The sequence below is a fragment of the Sipha flava genome, unplaced genomic scaffold (genome assembly GCF_003268045.1).
Source record: "Sipha flava isolate LNK unplaced genomic scaffold, YSA_version1 79_pilon_pilon, whole genome shotgun sequence".
Classification (NCBI taxonomy): Eukaryota; Metazoa; Arthropoda; class Insecta; order Hemiptera; family Aphididae; genus Sipha; species Sipha flava.
This window is the reverse complement of record NW_020273620.1, coordinates 1,297,811-1,308,684: the sequence shown is the minus strand read 5'-3', so window position 1 is coordinate 1,308,684 and position 10,874 is coordinate 1,297,811. Positions and strand designations below refer to the sequence as shown.

The 10,874-nt window shown below is 26.6% G+C and overlaps 1 protein-coding gene across 1 annotated transcript; it reads right to left on the bottom strand.

The window, feature by feature from the left end:
* Positions 1 to 1,136: 1,136 nt before the first annotated feature.
* Positions 1,137 to 10,310, bottom strand: LOC112692920 (plexin-B). Its single transcript, XM_025567744.1, has 22 exons — positions 10,286 to 10,310; positions 8,976 to 10,168; positions 8,597 to 8,902; positions 8,435 to 8,535; positions 7,183 to 7,315; positions 6,690 to 7,055; positions 6,394 to 6,627; positions 6,059 to 6,316; positions 5,749 to 5,997; positions 5,266 to 5,682; positions 4,890 to 5,186; positions 4,536 to 4,712; positions 4,163 to 4,406; positions 3,890 to 4,032; positions 3,674 to 3,807; positions 3,260 to 3,608; positions 2,992 to 3,145; positions 2,742 to 2,927; positions 2,321 to 2,678; positions 1,930 to 2,142; positions 1,694 to 1,844; positions 1,137 to 1,244 (listed from the first exon to the last, which is right to left on the bottom strand). Exons 1-22 carry the CDS (start codon positions 10,308 to 10,310, stop codon positions 1,137 to 1,139), a joined length of 5,796 nt encoding a protein of 1,931 aa, XP_025423529.1.
* Between the last annotated feature and the right edge of the window lie 564 nt (positions 10,311 to 10,874).

The window sequence follows — 10,874 nt, the reverse complement described above, 5'->3', positions numbered from 1 at the left end:
ATGTATATTAAACGGGCACAGAACTTATTTAACACAAATTTCTAATCATAACAGTAAAAATAATACAAATATTTTACTCATACAAATTAAAATTAATAATAGTAGGTACATTTCATTGGGAATATACCACAATACAATTTAAAAATTCACTATTAGGCGGAGCAAAAGCCAAGTATTCATTATTGAATAATAATAAAAAAATATTTAACTTTTGCTTTTAGAATATTATCTTTTAGCTAAATCTGTTTGCACTGTTTTTCACATATTTTTTATGTATTAATCGGGACGGAATCGAAAATTTTTTTTTTTTTAATGTCATGTATACTATATTTGACCACGCAAAATTTATTAATAAAACTAAATTATAGAATTAATAGTTTTATACATTAGTTATAAAAAAGTAAGAAATCAAAAATTATTTCGGCATATAATTTATGAAAAATAATAATAGTAATAGTAATGTCATGTATACAAAATTGTACTTTTCTTTAAATATTATTTTATTTAATTAGCCAATAATAACTGTTTATAATTTTGAGTAAAAATTAAGTTCAAAAAGCAAAAAAACGAAAAATGATTACAAAATAATTAATTTATCATACAATAATCCATTAGTATTTGATAGAAAAAAAATAATAATAATAATTTAAATTTTAAGTAAATATGACATATAAAATATAGTTAAATTGAACAAAATATTTTTTAAATATGCATAAGATAAAAAAAATAATTTTCATGTTAACATACTAATTTGCGTCGAATAGGGAACTTTTAAAAAAGAAAAAAGAAATTTTTTTTTTACAATTTTCAACCAAAAAATTAGATAATACACACCATTTCAGAATAGATCTGTCATAGCAAAATAAAAATATTTTGATCAGCTCAACAATAAAATAACTACTATATTATTTTAACAACCTAACAAATATTAAGGCGTATAATTCTTGGTGGTCAATTATAATTTGCCTATAATGGCAAATAATATTAAAAACATTATGTATATATATATATATATATATATATATATATTAATATATAAACATTATTAAAAAGTGTCAATATAACTACTAAGTAATCTGTACACATTAAAACACTTTATCACAGGATAGAGTCGCAAGTAAATAATCAGTCTATTGTCAGCATATGGCCACTTCATCTCCTTCAAGAGTTCCAGCCACTTTATTAAGCTTATGACTGAGATTAATCTTTTGACAATAAGGATCCATCTCTAATGAGTCCAAAATCTATAAAGAATACAGTTAATTAATAACACATCTGGCTTAATAATTTCATTATAAAATATAATATCGACGCCTTAGTTTAAGACTGCAATAACTCAAATTATGAAACTACTGGTTCTAGAAAGAAATACACAACCTCTAGAGGTGAATAATGTAACTAAAAGTTATTGCGATATAGAATCAAAATTGTCGTAATTTTTCAAATATTATTACATAGATAATTCAATTCTGAATATTTTTGAATTATTGCTATATATTTTTTTTTTCAGTTATTGCAGACTTGAACTGAGGCAATGATATAATTACTAATAAAATAAATACGATATAGTGAAATATACTTAAAAATATAATTAAATAGTTAATATTTTAAAAGAATACGGTTGTATTAAAAAATAAATTTTTAAGGATGCATTCATATAAATGTTAAATTACTAAATTATTTATTAACGTACCGCATCATTATATTTGGAAGCATAAATGTACAGTTCCTTCAAAGCAGAAACTATGTGAAATTGGCCAAAATGAGAAACAGACAACTGTTGCATAGTTGTGCTTAGTTCTTGATCTGTTATTTGAGGTAGATTTTGAATGTCACTATAAAACCTGGAAATAATATAAATATTATTTACATTTTAAAAAATATATTTTATTAACGAGTCTGATGCTTTTGAAAAACATTAATTTTTACCTTAAAACGGTCTCTCTGTACTGAGGGATGTCTTTTGCAAAAAGAAGTTTATTTGAAGGCGAATCTTTCCCAAGTCTATGGTCTGAAGTAGAACATGAATCCATGAATGTTTGAGCAATAACTGATAAACAAGAGTCCACTGTAGGAGTTTTGTCAATATCAAATATAAAATCTGGATTTTTTATGAAATTCACCCAAAACCTCAGTGGAAGACTGTAAATTAAATACAACAATTTAAACATCAGTCTTTCAGGTATAATTTTATAAATACTATAATATATATCTTATGAACGTGATTTTCATTCATTAATTCTATAAACTTAATATTTGTAATGTTTATAATTATAAAAATTGATTAATAGTACTGCAATAATTAACATGTTAAAAGTACCTATTAGACTTCCAAGAATGAACGACTTCTGGATCAGTTATATTGTATTTTTTAGCTGCTTCATCAAATAAATCAAACAACCATTTGACCGCTGGGGGGAGGGATTCATTAGCTGCCAAAATTGTAGAGAAAAAATCATCAACAAATTTCTGTATTGTTCCCTTTGTTGATAATAATCTAGTTAAATATATTTCTGGAATAGCTTTATGGGTTCTTTCTGGCATTTTGTTTGTATGATATTGTTGTGGTGTATCAGTAGATCTAACCAAGTGATACACGGTACCATTGGAACTAGACCCTGTATCAATACCTCCATTGCTGGTGGAAATAATAGCTCCAGAATAATATGCAGATGTACCTAAATTAAAATGTTATCATTATACTTCTTAATTTATTTATATTCATATTTTTATATAATTACAGTTGTGGCACGATTGCAAACAGGTTTTATTGTATGTGTCGTGTTGCCGGGGAATAAGAGTCATTACAGCAGTTTCTTTTACACCATAATGTGCAAGTGTATTTAATTTTTTCCATCCGCATAAATTCTTAGTTGTAACGTCATAATCCTGGAGTGTAAGGTGACCTCCTCTTCCATGACGCCATTCTTTAATTGTAATAATACAAAGATTATAATAGAAGAATAAGTTATAATAACTCATTAATCTTACCTAAATCAACATCATATACCGATGGTCTAAGCGAAAATGCTGTATTTTTATAGACAGCGTCAAGAATTTTTGATTTAACCTGACTAATGGTATCACAGTCTAAGACTTTACACTGCACTTTATCATCCAATTCATCATGCATAACATATAAATTCTGAAAATAATATACATTATACAAATAGGTTACAATATACTCATAAGATAAATTTATAAAAGAAAAATAAAAGTAAGGTTAAATAAAATTTTATTTTAGTTGTATTGTACTAACAACAACACGATGATCTATTTGTTCTCGAAGTAAACGGTCTTCGGACAAACTGTATCTAGCATCATAAGTAATTGCATCAACTGGCCCTTTTTCAACTTGATGTTTTATGGCTTTATAAAGTAAAAACAATGAAGATCCTGAATATTCTTTAAGATATTTATACATGTTGAGTGCCATCCAATTAGTTAACATTTTTTCGACAACAGATTCAGTTCGTCTCAACATTAAATGTGGATGCTTAGACATAACTGATTTATCAATCAGTCTAAGTAATAAACTTCTTAACACATCAGTTGCATACTCCATTTTATTCATTAGAACAACCATCAATAATGAAGCAACATTTACTCTAAGAATTATAAATAATAATTATACAAACAATGAATATATTTAAAATTATTTATAAAAACTCACTTATCACGAATACTAAAAGTTTTTTGAGATTCGAGAGTATCAATGAATGATAGAACAAAATGTTTATTATTTATGAGCTGTTCAAATTGAATCATAGCTGCATCATAATTTGTAGTAGATCCAGCAATAACAACCTGAAGAAAAAAATAATGTATTGATACTTTTTACTATATTTTAATTACTATAACTAAATTTTACTCCAAAATCATTTCTTACTTTTGATTCATTTAAAATAGGATGGTCTCGAACACCAGGGAAGAATACTTTCAAAATATATTCATTGTGATCTAATGTAGGAATACCAGAAGATTCTAAGTCTGCAGTTAGGTCAGTCATATCAGTTTGTAATTCAGCAAACGCTTAAGTAAAAAAAAACAATTATAATCAAATTTTAATAAACATTAATTTTAAACAGTTAAATCAAAAGATTATTGAATATTTAATATAAATTTTAATTGAAAATTTAAAATGATAAAATGTAATAAGAACCTTGTTTACATTCGGAGCGAACATTGCTTTCTAATGTATCCATTTGAATTTGAATACGTTTATACTCTCTTTCAGCTTGGGTAGACTTTCTTCGGTACAAAAACAATATAATAAAAAATATAATAATTATGCACAAAGCGCCAGTAACGGCACCTGCAATTGCCTCAGGTGAAAATGAATAAGAAGACATCACATCATATTGTAAATATCCCACATTGAATCTTAGCTTTTTACCCACACGAACCTTTACATTAAAAAAAAATAACATTATAATTAATAACAATATTAAATCTCAGAAAACTACAAATTAATAGCAAATTTTTTCAAAATAATCGTACTTCATTAATAAAAATAAACCTTAAATCAAACTTACCACAACTAAAGGCAATCCTGTTTTTGTGGGAGATCCAAAATCATCAATAGACTGTGGTTGATATTGTGGTGGAATACAAACTAATTGTGTACTGGCTAATGATGTCACGTTGCAAACTTCCATCCCAATTGTTACATTAACATCAGATTCATCACATGCTAAATTTAAATTTTCACCCTAAAAATTAATAAATATATGCATAGTAAATGTTTATAATTTTTATAAATAAGAAAGAGCAAATATTTTGTTAATGACTCAATTATTATAATTATTAATAATACTGTATGATGAATACTATAACTTAAATAAACAAATTATAATAACCTATTATTTTTTATTAATATTTTTACCTACCTCAATAACTAATGTATCTCCTTTGTATGATTTAATAGTATTTGGAAATTGGAAAAACTTTGGATCTTGTACATAAACGATTTGAGATTGCAATACTTTTAGATGTTTTTCTAAATCTCTAACAGCGGCAACATTATCCATTATAAAGCCAACTTTCAAAGTCAGATAAGAATCAACATATTTCCCATTTGTGGCATGTCTCCTTCTTTTCCTAAAATTCTTCATATGTTTAAGAAATTGACTATTAGCAGAAGGAGAGGGACATTCCATTTGTGCTGAATTAAGAACTACACATTCCTATGATAAAATTAAAATGAAGTGTAATCATAACTTTTAAAAATAAGGCTTTATATTTAATATGAAAATATATGCTTACAGTTTTGTTAATAGGATGGACAAAATCTGAATCGACATAAATAACCATTTCTGGTTTTTGAATTATATCAAAGTTTGTCCCATGAACTGTTATCATTCTTCCACCCGACAAAAAGCTAATAAGTGGTTTAATTTCAGCAACAGTAGGATCACTTCGGTATGTAAAAGGTTTTGATAATGTTCTATTGGAACCATCAATAATCAAATACATTGAGTTAATGGTTTGGGGTCTACTTGCAGACGAAGTTATACATGTAAGTCTCGTGCTTGAAGCATGAGTTGAATTGACTGTACATGGATAATTATCAAGGAATGCAGTCACTGAACTTCCAATGTTTAAATTGTGTCCACTAATGGCTAATAATGTACCTCCACTCTGGGGTCCCATCATAGGAGACACTTTATCAAGTTTAACATTCTGTTGAATATAATATACTTGATTAATTTTAAAACTTAAATAAATAATATTCATCATAAATTATACCTTATAACTGAAGTGCACGGAAGACTCTGTCACACCAGCATTATTACCAACAACAATAGATGCAATTTTTTCAGAATTTGATGGTCCAGTTCTACAGACTATTTTTACAGATACTTCATAATCAACTAAATGACATGAAATACCACCAATGTGAATTTTACCCCAAACATCTTCTCTGTTTAAACCTAAATTACTTCCTTCAATAGTAACCATAGTACCTCCTTCAATAGGTCCACTTAGAGGTTTTATCTAAAAAAAAAATATTATATTATAGACATTTTCATGAATAACTAGTACACGATTTTCATACCATATCTATTCTTGGTTTAGGACATTCATTAGTAGATTTTTCCAAACAAGTTTCTGAGTATACACAAGTACTTGAACACCAAGTACAATGATATTTACGATTTCGTGTCACACATAAGGAACAATCAGGGTGTTCTCGATGAGATCCAAGAATATCACATTTGTATAAAGTAACATTAATTGTATCAACATGATGATTTCTGTTCCAAACCATACTAACCATAGCATCATATTCTCCAGAATTAGCTTCATATGAGTACTAATTTAATATATGAACATAGTTAATAAGTTACATTATCATAATAAATCTTAGATCATTAAAAATCTAAAACTTACAGTAGTTTTATCACAGACAATATACTTTTCTTCAACCCTTGCAGGAACCATTAGCTTGGCCCCTTCAATATTAATTATACATTGAAAACCTGTATGCCCGACTTGAGGGTTGGGTAAATTTTCTACTTGCAGAACAATTTCTTTAGGAACACCATTGGGCAGTAATATTTTTTGAGCTGGTTGAACAAACCGTGGACAAAACATAGCACCATGGTTTTTTAAACGGTTAGGGTTCTAAAATAAATATTTCAATAAAATAACAAATACTGCATACAATAAAATAGATTTTCACTTACATTTTCACCACTTATTATAATACGTTGACAACTAGAAATATTATTTGTACATTTATTTTCATAAACACACCAATTACAAGCCCATTGAGATTTAACACAGCCCATGCAACGGTCATGTGCTGAACAATCATAGTATGCAAAATTTCTACTGACAAAATCTTTATTTGTTTCTGAAGATCTCACTGACAAAGACACATATACATGATCTTGATTTTTTGGTATTTTTGGACGTGATTGAACTGAAGGAGTAGAACATTGTAAACCAAATGGCATCACAATTGCATCCAATGGTTCACTTTTACCGAAAACACAGCGGTATTTTGCTCCAATGGGTAATTCTGGCAATGTTTTAACTGTAAGTTGTAACTAGAATAATAAAAATAAATAATTTATTACAATTTCAACAACTACAATAATTACAGATATTATAAGTAAATATAATAATTAGATTTTTACCTTATTGTTTATTTAAAGGAAAGTTTTTAATAATTACCTTTGACATTTGATGTATTGGAATACGATCTGGATTTATTTGTTCAAAATCAATACATTGTTGTCCACTACCTAGTGATAACCATCGAGGTGAACTGTGGCTTGCTTTTTGACAAGTACTTCTTACAGTACATCTAGTATTTGAATTAAAAATAAATTAATTTGTAATTATTTATCTTATAACTATTACAAAATATAATATATATATATAGTTCTAGTAATTTACAAAATGAAACAAATAATAAATTGAAAATATATCAAATAAATTATTAAAAATAGATTTTTGTTGAGATTATAATGTAGATAATTTCAGTATGTTTACAATAAATCATATACATTAAAGCTTTATTTTTTATGATAATTTATCATAATAAAATAATAAAAATGTAACTAAAGAAAAAAAAATTATTAAAAGGTTAATAATTGTAAATTAACATATAAATATATAAACATTTTATTGATAATTTATCAATGATAATTATTAAACTAATTTGAATAAAATTAAATTTTTTATCTTAAAAATAAATCATTCTACACACAATAATAAACTTCAATTAAAATATGACATATTATACACAAATATTTTACTAAATTTATAAAATGTAATAAAATATTCAATTGGAATTAAAAAAAAGGTTATTCATAAAATTATTTATCTGGAATAAACTAAAAAAATATTTTAACGTTTTAATCAGTAGTGGTTAAACGGGGAAGACTAAAAGCAGACCCTTCTAGATCTCCTCTTATCCGGGTTTATGTTTAAATGAGCAAACAGTTTACTAAAAAAAAAAAGTTAATGTCTTAACTATTTACTGTTTACTAAAATGTTTGCTCCAATAGAGGTTCTTAACTATTTAGTTACTTCTCATACACCAAGCAATATGAAAAAATAACTGGAATATGTACGTAAATATATACAAAATATTTTTGACATCACTCTTTGAGGCTTCTCCAGAACCACCATGGGTTTTGATACATTATATTATTTAATCTTCAATTTAAAGAGATTTTTAACAAATTTAAAAAAATGTATTAATAATTAAATGAAAAACAAATTTTTGTATCCTGATTTATATATTTTTAATTAGGGATTAAGAGAATTAATTTACAAAAAAAATCTTTCAAGTCATTTTCAGTTTCAAATCAAATAATACTCGAAATATATATCTTTGAAACATTTATAACTAGAAATTTGTAGTTTTAATTACAATATACATACAATAGTCAAACATATATTTAATTCATAATCATACCTTCGTTCTAGAGAACACCAACCACAGTATGGATCATTTGCTTCCAGACATGAAGAACAATTAGTAAAACTATTGCAGTGCTCAACTCTGACTTTCAGTACCTATTATAATTTTAATTTATAATACATTTTTAAATTTAAGAATTTGCTAAAAAAAACTTACACTGGATCGCGTTAAAACATATAGGTGTTCTCCGTTGGTAGTAAGTGACGTATCAGGTAATATAGCATTTCCATCATCTAATACTACTTCTTCATAGTTCACTCCATGTGTAGATGATGACAACAATACTTTTTTAAGAATTCCTGTTGAAGTTCCTAAGAAAATTATAGTATTCTTTTCTGTTGTTGCCAAAGTGATTGAAGAAATAAGATCATTAGGGAAATTGATTGCAGATTGTGTAGTTATTGGTTCAGTTCCAGATATTTTCAACCCAACTTCACAAAAGTTTAATATATTTCCAGTTGACTAAAAATGAAAATTATACATATAAATTTAATGAAAAGAAATAAAAAAAAAATTTTTATTCTAAATCACTCACTCCTGCAGTAGGGCAATTCCCTTGTAATATTAGTCCAGAAATGTAAGGCATGTTACGATATTTGATTGTGCCATTAAAGCACATGTGAATATTTTCGTTAAACTTTGACTCAATATATTGCATACTATAAGCACATATTGCAGATTGTGATTTAGGTTCATTGTTAGTAATGCTTTGGCTTGGTGAAAAAGATCCCACTAAAACTTGATCATCAGTATCAATGCCTAGACTAGCAGCTAAGTCTTCACCAGCATTACTAAGTTTAAGATCTTGTGCAAGATTATAATCCACCAAATCTTTACTATTAGACGATTCTTTAACCATACATTGCAAAGTAACTTCTGTATAACTATCATAATTAGCATCATCTATACAAACTCTAGCTAATCTAGTAACATATCCTAATTCTTCATTTCCAGGTAAATGGGAAAATTTTTGAACAATAACGAAATATGCATAATCACTAGAGTTAAAACCATATATATACTTTACAAGAAAGCGGTCACGATAGTTAACATTAATATTAAGTGAAGATTGTTTTGAAAATGAAAACTCTGCAAGATCTAAGTTATAAAGACTACGGCTTGAAATTGCTGGTACGGCATGTCTATAATCTCCATTGTTGGTAAAAGTTGTTCCGACATACAGTACATTTGAATGACCCCAATTGTTATAATGTTCAGGTCCAATAAATGCATAGGTAGATGCTTGTTCTGTATTAGCAGCAATACTCATAGGAATAAATTGAGCTGGTAATGAAACATTTACCATTTTGTATTTGTTGCATGCTCCTTGGAATATGGACCCACATGCTATTAACATTCGAGATTCTAGGTCGATGATTAAAATTTTATTATAATTTTCAGTAAGTGATGTTTCAATAGGTGGGGATGTTGGACAACCACTAGCCGGACATTGAGAACTATCGGCAAGGGGCCCAGTTTTAGTGCATGTTTCCACAGTTAAATTGGACCCCTCTAATTGTATAATTTTGTTTACAGCTCCGATGTAAACACGGCCTCCTGGACTCTTGTCTATAGCCATATGAAGTAGATGGTCCGAAAAACATTCTGACTGTGTATTCTGTGGGTATTTGGCTATAACTGACATTGCTAAACTGCATTTTAATGTTGAAGTTATTAGCAATAACAGCAACACAAAACATAATTTCGAATTCTGCATTACCAATGCTCCTAAAGTAAAGTAATAATTTTAGTTGAAATTACAAAAATGTTTAACACTATAATGGGAGAAAAATATAAAAATATATAAGCTTCAATTAATTAAATAATCAAGACTTTATTACTTACCCACAGTAATAAATTTCCAATCCATTTAAATGATATCGGCATTTTCAAGATATCAACAATAATAATTTGTTATTTATTAACATATTGTTAATGAATCTTTTATCACTTATTTATTGATAAATGATTCTTATAATATGTACCTAAATTAAATAAAGATACACAAATTAATTATTAAAAAAATTATATGATTATACCCCATATTACTAATTTAATTAAAAAATTATCATAGCTACAATATTTATCATTTATAAATATAAATTATTAAACATTTAAATTATTATTATTATTTATTATTTAACATTTTACATTTTAATGAAATAACATAGGTAGGTATTGCATAATTAAATGAGAACAACTATTACTAATATTAGCACACCCATGATGATATGAATTACCAACAATAATGGAGTTGAGTAAACATAAGAGGTAGACTAATAATTAGTAATAAACACATAAATCCAATTAACATTTATTGATAATTATTACAGTTATTAAAACTTTACATTTTATGAGTCTTATCAAAGATAATTATTCAAAACATTTATTAAATGAATTAACTTTAAGTTTACAATACTTAATGTGTACTGAA